This window comes from Hippocampus guttulatus, chromosome 5 (assembly GCF_054856545.1).
Source record: "Hippocampus guttulatus isolate MCC_2025c chromosome 5, RoL_Hgut_1.0, whole genome shotgun sequence".
NCBI classification, from domain to species: domain Eukaryota; kingdom Metazoa; phylum Chordata; class Actinopteri; order Syngnathiformes; family Syngnathidae; genus Hippocampus; species Hippocampus guttulatus.
The window spans coordinates 4,956,063-4,974,315 of NC_141265.1; the positions used below are offsets into that span (position 1 = coordinate 4,956,063).

The 18,253-nt window shown below is 40.2% G+C and overlaps 1 protein-coding gene across 3 annotated transcripts; it reads right to left on the reverse strand.

The window, feature by feature from the left end:
* Positions 1–890: 890 nt before the first annotated feature.
* Positions 891–17,347, reverse strand: golga3 (golgin A3). Of its 3 annotated transcripts, none has more exons than XM_086111517.1 (24): positions 17,303–17,347; positions 16,140–16,384; positions 14,353–14,508; positions 13,735–13,847; positions 12,876–13,594; positions 12,636–12,744; positions 11,390–11,696; positions 11,075–11,277; positions 10,846–10,983; positions 10,324–10,485; positions 9,762–10,130; positions 9,398–9,475; positions 8,614–8,877; positions 8,433–8,527; positions 7,896–8,112; positions 5,443–5,586; positions 5,125–5,322; positions 4,849–4,965; positions 4,539–4,678; positions 3,903–4,035; positions 3,525–3,647; positions 3,207–3,371; positions 2,683–2,840; positions 891–1,496 (listed from the first exon to the last, which is right to left on the reverse strand). In XM_086111517.1, the coding sequence occupies exons 2-24, from the start codon at positions 16,258–16,260 to the stop codon at positions 1,307–1,309; spliced, it is 4,419 nt and encodes a 1,472-aa protein (XP_085967643.1). In that variant the 5' UTR covers positions 16,261–16,384; positions 17,303–17,347; the 3' UTR covers positions 891–1,306. The 3 variants fall into 3 exon arrangements, with proteins under 3 accessions (XP_085967643.1, XP_085967642.1, XP_085967641.1); XM_086111516.1 differs by having other exon boundaries at positions 2,683–2,837; positions 14,230–14,508; XM_086111515.1 differs by having other exon boundaries at positions 14,230–14,508.
* Positions 17,348–18,253: the final 906 nt, after the last annotated feature.

The following is an 18,253-nucleotide window of genomic DNA, read 5'->3' on the forward strand; positions in this document are numbered from 1 at the left end:
TAGAAAAAACATAAGGAAACCTTCAAAATAATCACAACGCGTTAGTATTTTTGTTGTGTATTTTAAGCCATTCCCTTTTAAATACCCAAGTGTACAGTAGTGCAGGAACATCTAAAATTACCTACCAATCAGTTACAGGAATAAAAACCTCCCACATTGTTTGACAGCACCACCCGACTGCAGAATTCTAACAGTGTGTTAGTAGTGGGAATAATAGAATAAGATGCCTGGAAATAGTTTTTCATAACTTGTATTTTCTTTACACTATTAAACATTTATGATTCATTTGAAATCATATAAAATGATATATCAACGTCTGGAAACAATTAACTTAAACCAGTAGTCATACAACAAGATCAGTATATGATACTGTAGTCACTTGACCTTTCATCACCATGTACACAAATAAAAGAACATGGAGAAACACCAGCTGTTGGTGGTGGCCATCTTGCAACATGCTACTTTGCTTTCTTTCAGTTACATTTTCATCAATGGGCATGCTGACAGTTAAAGGTGGCCTGCATATTTGAACATGTTTTCATAAATATATTACATCTTGCACTTACCCTCAGCAATTCAGTTAACCAGATTCCATGACAGCATAATAAAGACTACTTACGGCCCCCCCCCCCCCCCCCCACCACACACACAAACGATGACAACCCATCCTAGACAAAGACACCTCCATACCTAAATGAGACTCATGTTGATGAGGTCTAACTGTTACAATAAAAATGAAGACTTACTGCATTTTAACAATAGCCAAAAACAAAAAAAAGTTTAGTGCGCACAAAGGTGCTTAACTGTTAAGGAGTAACCCTAACCCTGTTAGTTAAATCCTAAATGAAAGACATCAGCTGAGTACAGGCACAAAGAAATGGAAGAACGGGTCTTAGCCATTGTGGCTTAGTCACATCTCATTACGTTATTGTCAGTCACTCATCAAAGCCGCCGATTCCAAATTGGAAGGAGAAGTATACCGAAAACCTCAACTGCTCAAATGCTCCAACCTTTTCAACAAATTAGAATCTCAGGGTTTGTATTGATGTGGTTATTGTGTAATTATTAAACTCTTAATAAATAAGTATCACAAGGGCATAACAATACAAACAATCGTCAAATGATAAAGAGCAAAAAGAAGAAAGCTATGGTATAAGTATTAGTCTGCTATAGCACTCCTGTGGTGATTGGAGAAGAATGTCAAATGTTGCCAGCCATTGTTTAAAAAGAAAAATAGAATAACTGCCAAAACAACACCTTTGTGGATAAAACCCCACCGTCGTCACAGCCTAACAAAAGTTTGCTTTTATGACTGCTGCTCTTCCTCTTCAAGACTTTCTATCACTGTGTTGTTCAGCGGCTTCAATGCATTAGAAATGTTGTTTTGAAGTCCCAATTGAGCCAGTCCTTCCTCTGTGTTTGGCCATGAGCTCATTGACTCATGCACTGTAACTGTGTGCTCTTCCATCTGCTTCTGAAGACTGTCCATCTCCTCCCTGAGAAAAAATATCACATCATATGCAGACTAGCATTGGAAAAAGTGGCTTACATTACATATGCAGATTTTTAAAAATCGTGTACTAGAGCAGTGGTTCTCAAACCGGGGACAACAAAAACATTTGCAATAAATTTGTTATTTTGCATCATTTCAAAAAGTAAATTACCTGCACATGTGCCAAAAAACAATTATTCATCCCCAACTTTGGGCATATTAAGATCTCATACGATTCTGATTTTGTACAGAACTCTTGACATTTCTGCATGCATACAGCATTTCAAAGCTCTTTCACAGTCTTCTTTCATAGTAAGGCACAGTGACAAAAACAGTAAAGCTGATCCAGTACTTCAGGTCAAAAGTTTTCAGCATTGGGATAAGTCACTGTTTTTGCAACATATGTTCACTGCAATCGACTCTGAGACTGCCTTTCACAGAAAAAGGAAAAAATAAATCCGCTTATGTGGTGTGTTTCATAGAGGAAATTAAACTCATTAGTCACTTCAAGGGGAAGTCAAAACATGTCTTCACAATAATGTGCTCTATGCGGCTCCACTAGTCTAAACAAAGCATTCTGGTTAATATTGTGTTTGTGGAATATGAATTAAGCAGTCAAATATACCTGTTTTTATCCATTTTAGGGAGAGGTCATTTTGCTACGAGTTGTTGACTGAAAATGACATCAGTTACTTAGGTAATGACCAATCACAGCTCACCTGTTGAGTTTGCTCATTTGACGTTAACAAGCCGAGCCGTGATTGGCCGTTATCTGAGCAACTGTGACGTAATTTTCAGTCGACAACAGGTGGCAAAATGACTGCTCTCTGAGACGGATAAAAATGGATGGAATCGGCGGCTTGAATCATATTGCATAAATGCAATGTCAGTCGGAATATCGTGTCCAAACTAGTGAAATGGGATAGCCATGACGAAAAAATAGTAAAATGAATTTCACTCTGTCACTTCCTTTCTATTAAACAGGTCATGAGTATTTTGATTGAAATGTTTAAAATCAACCTTTGACATTTAGAGTTTAACAGGCATTAGGATGAGGAGGTCACTGGATAAACAAGTCAACTCAATTCAACTCAAATGTATTTAGAGAGCACTGACAACTCCCCGGTATGGGGTCCTGGGCTCCAAAGAATTTGAGAACCACAGTATTAGAGTACAAGAGAGCGTCTTACTTGAGCTGCCGCAAACAGTTGTGCAAATTGTTGAGCGGCTCTTTGTTGACTGAAGTTGATGGCTTTAGTAACTCATCAAGAAGTGAGGCAGGCACCGGGCAGTCAGGGATCTTTACCGGCGTCACTGGGTTGGATGGGGTCCCTTCACTCCTTTGCTGCTTCAGCAAGAACATAATTGCAGGGCTATTTAGCTTCCTCAAAAAAATTAATGGGTGCACAATTCTGGGTGAAATCCGGGTGCCAATGTGAAATGATAAAAAAACTGTTTTTTTTCCATTGATGGTTTCCATTATTGTGCAATACACACTCAAGTACATTGATTACCTGTGTTGAGAATGTGCCATTATTACATCGATCCGCAGAGAACCAAACAGTCAACACGGTGTGTCGATAATATGCAAAACCTATGCTAAAAATATGCCAAACTAATATTCATGTTTTCACGGATTGACTCTTCCATTCCAGTAAGGACACTGAACACAATGAACCCCAATGACACCAAATGAAGCAAAAGGCTGCATCACCTTCCTTAGGCGGTTCTGTTTGAGGTCCTGCTTGAGTTGCTGGTTTTGTAGCAGAATGGTCTTCATGCTGTTCTTCAGCTCACCCACTTTAGCTTGTAGCATGAACTTGTCCTTCCTTGTAACACTCAGCTCCTCTTGGACTGTCTCCAACTCGACCTTTATGTTCTGTGATAGACAGGCTTAAAATGAATCCACCCATTGCAAAAAGAGGCGGTGCTCATTATGGTATCAATTACTGCTTTGCACACACATTTCCCTGCTATTGTTTTTTGGCGTTACTGAATTGACATGTATCATTTAAATAAATACTGTACTTGCCTGCAAAGCTGTCTGCAGGCTGTCCAGCTCCCTGTGCTGGCACTCCCCCATCATCTCCAATTGCTGCTTCTGAGTCTCAATCTCCCTCTGCCTTTGTTGCACCTCCCACTTAAGGTCCTCAACCTGGAAGTTGTCAGCATTAGAATTTGGATGAGACAATGTGTTGGTCAGAACACATTTCCACCAATACTCAACTTTAGGATTTTATTTGTAGCTGGGGAAAATCCAAAATTTGCTTTTCAATCAAACCACACACAGACACACACACACACGCAAAAAAAGTCAAACCAGTCACATTAAAATCCAGCATCAAGTCCAATAATAATAGTCTCTCAATGGCATGTAAGTGATTTGGGAAAAAAAATTAATCTCCTTTACCTCCTGGTTAGTGAGGGGCTTCTTCGACAGCTCTTCATCCAGTTGTTTCTGGAGGATCTGGAGCTGGGAATGAGCTTCAGCCAGCTCCTCTTGGAATCTGGAGATCTCCTGAGAATGCTTCTCATCCTGAGATCTGTGGATATAGTCAATGATAAATAGTGCTGTAAAAAATTTCAATCAACTTTCTGGAAACTTTCCATTGCAAATATATATTTTCCTTTTGGAAATTTAGCGACGTAACTTTTGACTTTATTCGAACAAGTTTGACATTTCTGTGATAGCTAATGCTCATTCTGGGTCATTAAAAATACATTTCAAACTATAATAAATACCTCAAAAAAGATCAAATGAAAATCTATACAATTTATATATATATATATATACACACACACACACACACAAACACAGACATATGCATGTATATATCTCCATGGAAAGTTTACAAATGAAAATAATGAAAATGCTCAACACTATAATAAATATGAGATCCAGTGGACCTCTGCATATTGGATTTTTTGCCCCAATATTTATTTATTGCTGGATTGCAGGGGTCCAATGTATATACTTGCTATTTCCTTGGTAACATGATCACTATTTACTGTATGTAATTTACAAAGACATCTGTAACAAACTTACTGTAGCTTGTGGGCTTCATGTTGCAGAGCTTTGACCAAGTCTTCTTTGGCCTGCAGATCTTTCTTGATCTCTGACAGTTCCAACATAGCAGCCCTGTAGTGCCTTCTATTGTGGGCTGCTTCAGCCTTTGCTGTTGCCACCTAGAAAGCCAAATTAAATCATTAATAATCAAAAAGTCTTGGAAAAGACAAAGGGAACTGCTATCTGACTAACAACAAAAGGCCCAAGTTGCCAATCCTCTCCAAAAAAAATAAAAAAATTAAAATTAAAATAAAAACCTGACACCCCAGAGTGCACTGAGAACTTGTACCTGTTCTTTAAGATCTTTGACTTGGGTTTTCTCTTTTTCCAAGGCAAGCTGAAGAGTTTGCACCACCTGCTTCATTTGTTGGTCCTCCTCCTCTTTGCGTTTCAAAACGGCTTGAACCTGGATAAGCAGACCAATGAAGAACAATTTAACTACTGGATTAGGGAGATGATCCTTCACTCTTGTTTAATCTCAATAAACCATCTCGATGAAAATATTATCCACAATGCACATAAAACATTCCAATCTAATAGCACTAAGTTGCAATCCATGCTTTACCTGCAAATTGAGCTGTACTAGATCAGCCTCTCGCTTCGCTAAAGCAGATTCCAAGATATTGGCATGTTCCCGCAGTGTACTGTGGGATTGTGTCAGTCCAGCCAATTTTCCTTTTTCATGTTCCAGCTCAAGTGCTAGCTTCTTGTTAACATCCTCTAGTTTTCGGATCCGCTTCTTGAAGCATCGTGACTCTTGAAGCTTTTGGAAGAAATGACATAAGGCCATTAAAGAAACTGAAGATGGAATAACTCAGGAAAATATTAGGCGAATTTTCTAAAATGAACCCAGTCCACATATACTGTATATTTGATAACCCACCTCGTCTTCTAACTCCAGGACCTTCTCCTGGTATTCCTCTAACTCTGTGGAAGTGAGGGTAATGACTTCCTCAAGCTCCTTCTCTAACATTGCTTTGCTTTTGGTCACGACTTCCAGTGCAGTCTGAAGAGATTCAATCTTCTCCTGGGTAAAACAAACAAAACAAAAAAAATACGGGGGTTATTATGGGATTTGGAACATGTGTATTCCGCAATAACAATTCCTGAATTTTTTAGTCATTTAACTTAAACTGATGATAAAGAAATAAATTTAAGGTGTTAGATTTTTTGGTCACCTATTTATTTTGGTGACACCTTTGATTCCATTCACTACTTAACACATGACAGCTTTGGCAGCAGTCTTGTAATGTAACTTACGATTGTAGAATTTTCACAAAGCTGTACTTTACTTTATTTATATTTGTGGCAACTTTCACTCCACTACGATTCCTAAATAAAACGTTCACTTTTACGCCGATACATTTTTTTTTGTTATAACAAAACAAAATTCCCCCAAATTATGCCTGGACTGCGAAACAAAGCTGAAGGATAGTCCTGCCTGCCTGAGACCATCAGATTCCTGCTGTATTAATCCCCCACCGAGTCTATATTCACTCGAAGTAACATATGGGACCCCAGCAATGCATTCTTATTAATATTATGACGATGAATCCTATGATGGCAAATAGCTCAGACGAGACTCCTTCATTGAAATTGTGTCTCATTAATGTTAGATCACTTGATGATAACTGTCTGACATCCCTCTCACGTTTTAATAAAGTACAAAACACTTGAATGCTCGACCCGCTTCTTGCTAAACCCATTCAAGAATCAATTGTTTCCAATTTTAGGACCTTCCATCTTAAACATCATTAACGTATCACTCTCCTCTGGGACTGTACTTGCAACTTTTAAGACAACTGTTATGCATCCCCTATTTTAGCAAACGTACCTTGAGGCAGAGAGTCAAATCTCCTGCTTCTTGCAAAATTCTTGAAAAAGTTGTAGCGCAACAGTTTAAGGATTACACGGTGACTAACAATCAATTTGAACTTCAGTCAGGATTTAGGGCCAAAAACTACTGAGAGGGCCCTTGCTAAAGTGACGAAAGATCTTCTGGCTATGGACTCAGTCAACTCATATATCCTATTATTACTCGATATTAGTGCTGCATTTGACACCGTTGATCATAATATACACCTACAATGCCTCAAAACGTGTGTTGGTAATTCGGGCTCAGCACTTTCTGGGTTTAGTTCTTACCACTTAGACAGATCGTGCCGTGTAATTCATGACAATGTGGCTTCTGAGTTTTGCAATGTTACATGTGGAGGAGAGCATGACATGGGAGTGGATTTTCATTCCTGTTACATTCCATTGATACAAAAAACAAAAACAAAGAAACAACAACAACAAATCTGTCCCCTCCGAGTCCCGGATGATAATGTAATTGTTTGCCGGCTATGTGGTGACTATTTGTGTTGAAGCGGGGGTGGGGGGAAGACACTGTAGCAGTGGCGGTTCTGGGGGGGGGGGGGGGGGGGGGCAACGGGGGCCAGTGCCCCTGTAGCCCCCCCCTCTGAGCGCAGATTACGCAGTTGTGCCGAGTCGCCGACGCGAAAGGTGGAACCAAAGTGCGTGATTTAACATTCTAGTCTGATCCTTTAGTGCGCTGCGCCATTTAAAAATGAGCGGGAAAATGAGAAGCAGTCCGCAGAGAAGGAAATTACCACGACACAGTGCTATTTGCGTGTGTGTGTGCGTGTGTGCGCGCGCGTGTGTGTGTGTGTGCGTGTGTGCGCGCGCGTGTTTGTGTGTGCAACTTTTTTAGTCTCCCTTTTTATTTTAATTTTTATTTAACAGGATCAATATATAAGACATTGCCTTTTAAAATTTGGATAATTATATGCATGTAAAACATCTAGCTTCAGTGTATTTGCAATTTTTGTCCCCGGCAGGCTGGTACCATATCATCCCCTGGCTTGAATATTCTCAACAGACGTATTGTTACGCTTGCAGACATTTTAGCCCTCCTAATACTGTTTTTTTCTCATCACTGTAATGTTATGACTACAATTTCAAAGTCTGAAGAAATAAAAAGTCAAATAAGATTTTGAATCTGTCTTTTTAGCCCTGGGTTGAATGTGCCCCCCCATCAAAACCCCTGGCCCCAGCCCGGCCCCCTCAGTGAAATTGATCCAGAACCGCCCCTGCACTGTAGATGTTAAAATTTCTCACGTGTGGTACGTGTCGTTATTCATCTGAGCGAGGAGGTGTTTTTGCTTTTGGACATGCTGGAAGTATTGTGTGTGTGTATACCAGATTATCCTACCAGTAGTGCCGGGTGCTTTTCAGAAGGATCATTTGCAATTAATTGTAAATGCTTTATGGACATATAGTACCATACTACACAGCAGTACAATAGTACAGTGTTTTGATCTGGCAGGTTTATACCTGCAGGATGTGATTGCTTCCTCCATCTGACACATGAGCTTTGAGCTTGACCAGCTCAGCCTCAGTCGTTTCCTTGTCAGTCAGGGCCTCTTGCAGCCTCCTACTCAGAATGCTCACAGCATTCTCGTATGCCTTGTGTTTGGCCTTCATCTCCTTCTGAGCACTGGTTAAATCTGTCCCCAGCCGCTTCATACGCACTTTTTGCTCCGAGATGGCTCTGTTTCAAGCAAATAAAAGTAAGTATTAAATCCAGAGGAAAGCTGTGATTACCATAACTGAAGGTATGCAACATTACAAACGTGCTCATTTTCAAGGTCTTTGTGATGTCACATATCAGGCTGATATGACTTTCTCTAGGCACAGATACAATGTGAATAATAGAATCGTATATCATTATATGGGTACACTTCTTTTGCAGGCCAACAATAGATGTTTGTTTTTTTAAAGAAATAAATATGCATACTAATCATGGCCCGAATCACTTAGGCAGGAACTATTCAAGTGCCGCTTTTTTGCTTTATGAAGAACATGACTTACTTTTTGGCTTCTGTTTCCATTTTCTCCACCTGTTTCCGAAGACTTTCATTCTCTTCTGTCACAGCCACAAGCTGACTCTGATCAAACTGCACGGACTGTTAAGGAAAATAGCAAGGTTTAAAATCACGTCATCACTGACATCACCAAATTTAACAGTAGAAACTGCAGCACTTCTAATTACCTGGATCTGTGTTTCGAGGTGGTCTCTTTCCCTCTGGATGTCTTGTAGATGGCTTTCCATGTTATTAATCTGTTCTTGGACTCGGACTACTTCCTTCTGCAACCGGGCCTGCTCCAAATCGCCCTTTTGTTTCTCTCCCTGAATATCCAGAAGCTCTTGTTTTAGGTCCTGCACCTCTGTCAGAAGACGCTTTTTAGTCGACTTGAGTTCACTTATCAACTGGTCTTTGGAGTTAGCATCCCGACGGTAGGCTTCCACCATCACCTGTGAAGATGTAACTTAAACTCATTCAATCCCAAAGACATGTCTTTTCAGACTCGACACATTCAATCTTTTTTTTTTTAAGAGTTAGGGAAACAAGATCTGAAAATGGCTGGTACTGATTTTATATTCTTCATGAGTTTATCTGTCATACTTCCACTTGATAGATACATCAGTCAAGTTATGATTATTATATATAACATTTGAGCAATATTATTTTGTGAATGAAAATACTCTTTCAAACAAAATACTGCTTTCTTCAACGATATCTATGAACTTTACTGACACACTCCAAACTTACAGTGAAATAAAGTGCCTTGTTCAATTTAGCCTACTATTTACAATTTTTCCAAAGGGAGACTTTCAAACAATGAGAAATTGTTGAGACTTTCTCTGCTTGTAATGATAAAAGCTGTCAAGAGGTTTTCCGTGAATTTCTACCAAATGTTTTCTCCCACAGTTGACCAAATTTCTTACAATATAATTATGTAGCGATTTCATAATGGCAATTTATATTTGTTACCTTTTGTTGTTGAAACTGCTCTTTCAATTTTTGAACTTGTTTTTTCAAGGAACCATTTTCTTGCTGTAGCTTTTCAATCTATAACAAAGCAAAGCCGATAATAATAAATCACTTCAAATATAAAAATGTATTAAATACTCAAAACAACTCAACACAGCATCATTATAGCCAAAAATTAATGACAGCCTCAAAACATTACATTTAATATTCCACAGATTTTAAAAAAATCATTTTTTTTCTCTTGATGACTACAAAGTTTAAAATGTTTTGTCACAGTATATTGTAGGGATACTGAATTCATTTCTGTCTATATCTTTATGCAACTTAAATCATACTCTAAAGCTCAGCTGTCATTTTTTCGCACCTGACTGGTTTTGACCTGAACTTCCTGTTTCAGATGATCCAACACATCTGAGGCCACCAAAACATCCTCTCCAAGCCGTTCAGCATTTTCATCAAGTTGGCTCTTGTCGGCTCGGGCCGTCTGCAATGCTACCTCCAGAACAATCTTCTCGTTCTGGAGGTACTGGATGTTGTCATCTTTGCTATTGCTCTCTGCCTGCAGCTCAACTAGACGGGCTTCCAGCTCTACGTATCGAGCCTCGAGCTGGTTGATTGACTGCTCTTTGGTATGCAGGTTCTCCTGAGTGATGGTCAGATGGCGCATCAGTTCCAAATGTTCTTTCTGGAGAGACTGCAGCTGTATATCCTTCTGGGAAAGGTTCAACTTCACCTAACGAACACAAATAAACACAGATATGGCAACATAGATACAAAATGGTTAGTCGTGTGCATAACAGCTACAGATTGGGGGGGGGGCAAGCCTGGATTAGCAAATCACATTTACAATTTAACTACTAGCACAAGTTACAAAAAAATGCTCTACAAAGATTGAAATGACAGAATGACGTTAGAAAGCAGATCACCTGTTCTAGCTCCATTTCCAAGTTACTGGCTGTATTGGCCAATTTTATTAAGCGCTCCCGTTCTTCCTCAAATTCTTCTAGTTTGTGTTGCAGGTCATCCTCCACCATAGTTTTGGCATCTTGGATCTGCTTGTAAGCAGCTTCTTGAGTCATCATGTCTGCCTGCAACGCAGAGGAGAGTGTCCATATTGTAGTAATGTATTTAAAAAGAGAGTTGTCAAAACAGCAACCTGCATTGTCTAATAAAGTGTGTCTATGTACACACACACGCACGCACGCACATACACAGAGAGCGAGAGGTATCTGTATCTATTTATAATTAGCTGTAGATATATTGATTTTTTTAATAAAGTTTTTTTTTTTTAATTTACATTACAAAACCCCAGAAGTCGAACAAAGATGTGTTGACACTGAATACCCATTTGTACAAAAGGTTTTCTTATCCCCTGACTGGTCTCAATATGCTCTGTTCTGTCTCAACATACATACATGCAAAAACCAAAAGGAATGTTTAAAACTTACCTCAATGCTCTGCAGCTGAACAGCAATACGTTCTTTTTCTTTGATCGAGCGATGTTGACTCTCAGACAGTTGATGGGACAGTGTCACATTCTCTAGTTTCAGATGTTGGAGAACGCCTGTCTGGGTCATTTTTCCAGCCTAGGACAGAATAAATATTTTACATCAACCATACCAATTTGACATAGATCTTGAAGTGTTAAGAGAAAAAAAAAATGAAATAAATAAATACCTGCATGTTAGCCATTTCACTTTGCAGTCTCACTCGGGCCTCTTGAGCCAGGCCTAGCTGTTGTTGGTACCACTGCCTGACCTGCTGGAGTGAGTCAATCTCTGCCTGGGAGGTTTTCAGTCGACTCTGTAGAGTGCTGCGCTCCAGCTGGACCTGCTGTAGCTGGTTTTGAAGACCACCCATTTGCAGTCGCATTTCCTGGACTGCAAAATGAATGAATGTTCTTAGATACACAAAATACACCTGTGTACAATTTATTTGGCATCAAAAAAGGGGAGTGATATAAAACTCTAATCAGGCTGACTGAAGTCTCACCTGTATTGTCCTTTGACGTGAGAGTCTTTTGCATTTCATCCACCTTCCCCATCAACCTGTTGTATTGGTCTTCAGCCACATTTAGGTCATTGCATAATGATGCCAGACTGGCATTTTTGCTCTCTAAATTGCCCTGGAGCTCCACCATTGCTTTCTCTAGTTGGCTACAATTCTGGCGCAAAGTGCTGACTTCACTTGTGAGGACGCTTTGCTTTTCCTGGCTAAACTGAACCTCTGCCTTCTGAGCCTGCATCTGAGCATTTACGGTGGCAAGCTGGGCCTGCAGCTCCGTCTTCTCCTTTAAAGCCTAGAGGGCAGGACATGATTATAAGACTTTACACTGAATGATATACTATCTCCAAATTATTGTCAGTATGCAGCAAACAGAGCTAACATGATTTCCTTGAAACGTGATGACTTTAGTGCACAAGTTTTAAAACAGCATATACTGTGGACAAAAGAATATGGATAAATGACCCAAAGGAAGTGAAATGTATGTATTAGGTGGACCCTCTTTTTGCGTTTTTGAGAGGTTCCTTTCTTTTAGGTGCGACATTACATAAACTGAAGTCTGTGGGTATTCTTGCCAATTCATCAAAAATTATTTGTAAAGCTGGTGTTGGACCAAAGACAGGTCTGTGCAAGTTCTTCCACAGTGACCTCATCCCACCATGACTTTTCGAGCTCACTTTGGGGCAAAGTCATGCTGGTACAGAAAAGTACCTTTGCCACTCTACAGTACTGTCAAGAATTTGAGAAACCATCTATTTCTCCAAAATGTATTGAGAAGATGACAATTTAAGATTCAGCAAGAAAAAATAGGTCTAGTTCATCTTCTGAGTGAACTGTGTCTGTATACCTGTCTTCAAAATTTAAGCAAAAAGTTCAAAATCATGAACGAAATTCAAAGCATTTAATTTTTCTGTTCATTCATGATTTACCTAAACTTTTGGTAGGGCTAGAACTAGTAATTCAATGTATTAATTAGCATGCATTTCTACAACTGTACTGCGTATGGACCATAATTTCTGGACTACAAATTTGTCCCCCCCCATGGTTTGAAGAATGTGGCTTCCAATGTGACGCAGTTAATTAAGGATTTTTACTAACGAAGTTCATGCTGCCTATAGATCTACTGACAGTCTTGTCACAGTAGACCAATGAAATTGAGGTCACGCTCATACTGAAGCTTCTTATCAGTCACGGTTTACATGGACCCTTGTATTCCGACTACAGTGAAACAAACCTGGTTGGCCTGAGATGACAAAGATTCCAGTTGGCCTTCTAGTCTCATTTTTTCTTTGAGCACCTGCAGCACTTCATCATGGCCCATGACAGAACTCTCCAAAGAGACACTGAACAATGAAAACAACATCTGTGTTAATTGATAGTTATTTGACAAACCAAAAGTAAAACCACATTTTGGGATGCTATTTCTTTAAAAAAAAGGAAAAAAAAATCATCATTGTTCAACATCCAAAAATACCTGCTTGAGAAGCTGTCTCTGCGGCTGCGTGGTTCTCCGGTGCCTTCGTGCTCCAATTGCTGTAGGTGCTGCTCATCACTGGCTGCTTGCAAGACTTCATGCAGGGAGGGAAATTGACCCATGGCTTCTGGAGCAATCTCCCGTCCTTCAACCGTGTAGGCCCCCTGCTGCCTGTCCATGGCAGCAGAGAACATGGTGTAGGTTCCCCTGGTGGAAGCACTGCTGTAGGATGAGCTGTCACTGTCATTGCCATCGTTTCCAGGCCTCGCTCCTGATTCACCACCATCAACCTCAGGGACATTTTCCCCAACCTGGAGCGAAACACCAGATCGCCCTTCTTCCACACAGGTGACTGATTGTGACATCACGCTGACCTTGGACACAGCGGATACTGAGCTGATGGTGGACTGGGTGGAGCCCATAGCGTTGTCCGCAGTCTTTATTCCACCTACTATCTCACCTCCACCATCATTCTCTGGAGCTTTGTAGTCAGCTAAAGAGTGGATCTTGCTTGCGCGGGGGGATCTGGATTTCTTCTCTTTGGCGGTGGTGGGAATGCCTAAGCTACCGAGTTTAGGACCACGGGGTACACTGGTCCTCAGGAAGGAATACTCCTTGGTCATGGCAACTGTATCAGCCCTGGGAAGAGCCTCAGGATGCAGCATTAACTCTGGATCCAGGGTACTGAATGGCCTGTTTCTTGTTGTACTGCGGTGAGACTAAAACAAAAAAATACACAGCTGCATGAAAGACGACTGTAAACAGGTTACTGATGGTTGTGACAATGAGATGTCTACAAGGTCATGTGGATACATTATTTAATGAAGTTAATTGTGACATACAGTGACTTTTCACTCACCCTCTCCTTATGTCTTTGCACTCTGTACTGTTTCAGCTGCTCTTCTAGGCGCCTGCGAGCCTCCAGACGAATCTTCTCCTCATTTTCCATTTCCAACGAAGGCTTCTGGTTGGCTAAAAAGGAAGGGCATTCATCCAAAAAGAAACATTAACAGCAGTCTGAAATAATATACTCATGAATCACTGCGATGGCAACAAGTGAATAAAGAGGCCAATTGTACTGTGAATCCCTTAATGTAACCGTTTATATACAGTATATATAAAACAAAAAAATATATATATCTCCCCATCCCCTGGAAAGTATGGCATCACTCCGTTTAATCAACCCTTTCATTGAACAAAAATAATTTGCTTGACTCCATCTACCCAGAGAAAAAACACAATTTAAGTAAAGAAGGTTAGTTTAGTGAACAACTTTACAGTGTAAAGAGGGTTCGGGTTACAAACAGACTTGACACTAGGGGTGGGGGGCATTCACGCATAAATTTATGCTTACACAAATCTGTCTCCTGCATAGGCATACTGAGTCTGAGTGACTGCAATGCATCACCCGTGTGACCCGTGACCTCCGCAACAGCCTGCTCAGGTTCAAGCATCATGGGTGGATAAGCAGTCACACCTGGGGAAGCCACTTGATTTTGGTAGTTGACTGCGGAGCTGGTGCTCTGAGGAAGGGCTGTTGGAGACAGGGACCCATTAGCATGGGAGCTCCCCGCAGCAGGAATGCCCTCGGACATTTCGTCTCCATTTGGCATCACATCCGAGCTGATGGGACCTGGAATGAACATGTACCGAGGAATGTGACAATGAGTCATAGTTGTATTGTGGACCAGAATGCAAAGTGTATGTGATTCTGTTGGCAAACGGCATGAGCAACTATGACAACACTCAGCAGCAAAAGCTAATTCACCCACTGGTTAGAAAGTCTTAGAATGTCTTAAAGGGGAAGTCAACTCAAAAATTATATTTTCAATAAAATGTTCTATGTAGCACCACTAGTCTAAGTCACAGTATTCAGATTAATATTGCATTTGTGGAGTATGAATTAAGCAGCAAAATACACCTATTTCCATCTATCTCAGAGGGCACTCAGTAACTGGTCATTGCCTGAGCCCTGAGCAACGGTGTTGTCATTTTCAGTCAATGACAAGTGGCAAAATGGCTGGTCCCTGAAATAGGTTAAAAAAAAAAAACCCTGTTGGATTTGACTGCTTAAATGTATGTCCCACAAACGCAATATTAATTAAAATGACGTGTCTAAACTAGTAGCAACATATTGTTAGCCGGGTTTACATAAAAGCACATATTCTGATTAGAATGTGTCAAGGTGTTATTTCAATAAAAGTTTTTAAACTATCACAACTACTGTGCTAAAAAGACAACATTTAATTGCTTCATGATAAATCAGACAATTATGTTTACATCGATCTCCATGTCTCACACGACTGATCTAATTAACTGAGCAGAGCTTGTAAATGACCGATTGGAAAAGATCAGGTCTCAGGTACACAGATGACAAAAAATTTAATTCTGTATGATTTCAATCATGGTCGACTTTTTAGCACGTCGACCTCATAGTGCAGTGGTGCAGGGTTCGATTCCGGCTCTGGCCTTCCTGTGTGGAGTTTTGCATGTTCTCCCCACGCCTGCGTGGGCATTCTCTGGTTATTTTGGTTTCCTACCACATTCCAAAAACACACGTGGCAGGTTAATGGAACACTCAAAATTGTCCCTACGAGTGAGTGTGACCACGGATGGCTGTTTGTCTATGTATGCCCTGCGATTGGCTGGCAACCAGTTCAGGGTATACCCCGCCTACTGCCCGAAGACAGCTGGGATAGGCTCCAGAACGCCCTACGACCCTTGTTAGGATAAGCGGATCAGAAAATGGTTTGGATGGATTTCAATCATATCGACAAAGTAAGTCTCCATGTAAACACGGCTGTTGTACATTTTTGTGTGTGTGTGTGTGTGTGTGTGTGTGGAAAGGGGCGGGGGGGGGGCTGTCTACAGAAGGCCATCATATTCAAATGTATGTGTGATGCAAATGGCTGAACGTGTGGGCTCAATTCTTCCTTTGTGACTCACTGTGCAATGTTTTCCGTCTCTGTGCAATGCAATTGACTGCTTACCAGTCCATGCTAAAGTCTGTCTTTGACTGGATGAATAATATGGACTTTGGACAGACTCGAATGTAAAAGGAAATTTGACTGGCTGGTAGTCCCAAACAACCATGAGTTGGCTATTCCAGTTTTAAGGTATGCATGTTTTTTGTTCACCTGTCAGCATTGAGCTCAAAAAAAGAACAGACATTTTAGTTTAGTAGTGAGCACAGGGCGTAATGTAATATGAAGACCAAAGACAAAGCAACCAGGTCATTCCACCAAGAAAAGCATCAGCACTCACCATTGTGGATCTCCTTGGTTGCATTTGGATTGCCATCAAGACCTTGCTCCTTTAAATGTTTCTCATTTTCAGCCTCTTGGAATTTCAAAGTGCAGTGATCTTGACCAGGATGGATCTCCATTTGAGCGGTGTACTAATTTTTAATGTCCATTGCTTATTTATAGATGATCCTTCTGGGTCCTCATAGGGAAGCAACACAATAACTGAAAGCAGGTGCTTTCCAAGATTCACGAAGTAACACAGAACTGAAAAGATAAATCACTGAGTGAGACAAATATATGGATAACACTTTGGCAAAAGCTCCATGTTACAGATAAAGCAATGCCTCTTAACGAGTGGGAATAATGCTAAGAAAAAAATGCTTGAGAGTGAAGAGCTAACAAGACGATTTTTATCAGTTGACCAGACTGCGTTGTGTTAAATTTATTGGTTGACGTCAGTGGCAACAACTTTTTACTCTTACGTAGAATGAAAACAGCGACACATTAAATTAAACAGTGTATAACTGATTAAGTCCGAGTATGCTTCATTATTTATTCTTGGTTAATTGTGACCAACCAGCGAACAAGCAATTCAGCTTCAGGAATTTGTGAAATAGTTGCCTCAATAACTAAGCATCACCACACCCAACTGCAAATTTGAGTTGGTGTAAATGTAAATCAAACGATGGGCGGATTAGGCATGTCGACGACAAATAATATATTTTGAAGACATTGGAAGTTGTCCGTTCTAGTGGTATCGAACCTTTCCGAACTGCACGAATTAGTAAATTTATTGGTTTGTTTCACACAGTAAAGCTTAAGTTATCAACAGAAAACAATAACAAACTCACATGGAGGCGAACTGCATAGAATACACGGAAATTGCAATTGACAAAGAGGCAGTTTGTAATTGGCAGCCATGAATAATAAACATTACGTTAGCTAGTGGTGATGGCCAAAAAGGTAGCTACAGTATGTTTGCGGTGGGGAACCTGTCAGGCTAACATCAAAGTTGCTAACTCGGTCGCTCGGAAAAGTCAGCGCCCGTGTTTAGATTACATCTTTAAATCATCACATAATTGTGACAATAAATACGTTTCGTCTAGCATGATTTAAATGTCTATGGGCTGACTAGAAAATGACACATTCAATAAGTGCATTAAAATCATAAGGAAAGCTCACCAAACCAGAATCGCCTTTTACTACGTGGCTGTTTGCTTTCCGTCCCTTAACACGTCCGACTGGAAACAGTCAACTCCAACACAGGCATCGGTCCCATCAGTGGCGTTTACTTTACTAAATTAATAAATTTCAATATCTAATATTTTAATAACCATGATGAGTCAATCTGTAAACGTGGCTTTGACGATATTGTTTTGCTGGCTCATGTTTAGGATGTCATTCAAAAGCCAAAATTAAATTCAAAGTAACACTATATGCATGTATATATCAGGTGCATAGCAAACTCATCTTTAATAATGTTGCTCATAAATACGTAAATCAATCACCATGTAAACAGTGAGTAGGCTTGTAATCCAGTGCACTGAACACAATTAAAGAAGGGGCATCTGGGTCGAAAATGAAACGCAATATAATTGGCTATAACGTATACAGTAGAAATAAACAAATACAAACGATCCACAATTTAAAAACCAATCCAGCAAGTGGTGACTGTTGGTGCACATATGCCAATTATGTTTAAACTGGAAACAGCTACAGTGCGCGTTGTTTGGTGGATACAACTAAATTACATAGAACGTTCAGGCGCACCATAGAGCGTTTTTGATGGTATTTTCTGACGTTTGAAAGATTTGGAAAAGGCCGGCATGTGCGGTAGCACCATCTAGTGGGATTTCCAAAAAACAACAAAAAACGACAACAACAACGACGCGTAGAAAGCTATGGAATACAGAGTAGACAGTATAGTTTCGGAGATGTAATTATTTTGCCACGATATATACGGTTTTTGCATACTGTGTGGCTGACCACACCCCTGTGGAACACGGGGTTGCTTTTATTTCATAAGCGCACAAGAGGCAAATTTTATAGGCTTACTTACAGTGCATACCAAAATAAATGTAACCATTTTTTGTGAACGTTTTTTTTAATTGTAAGTGCGTACATTTGTCATAT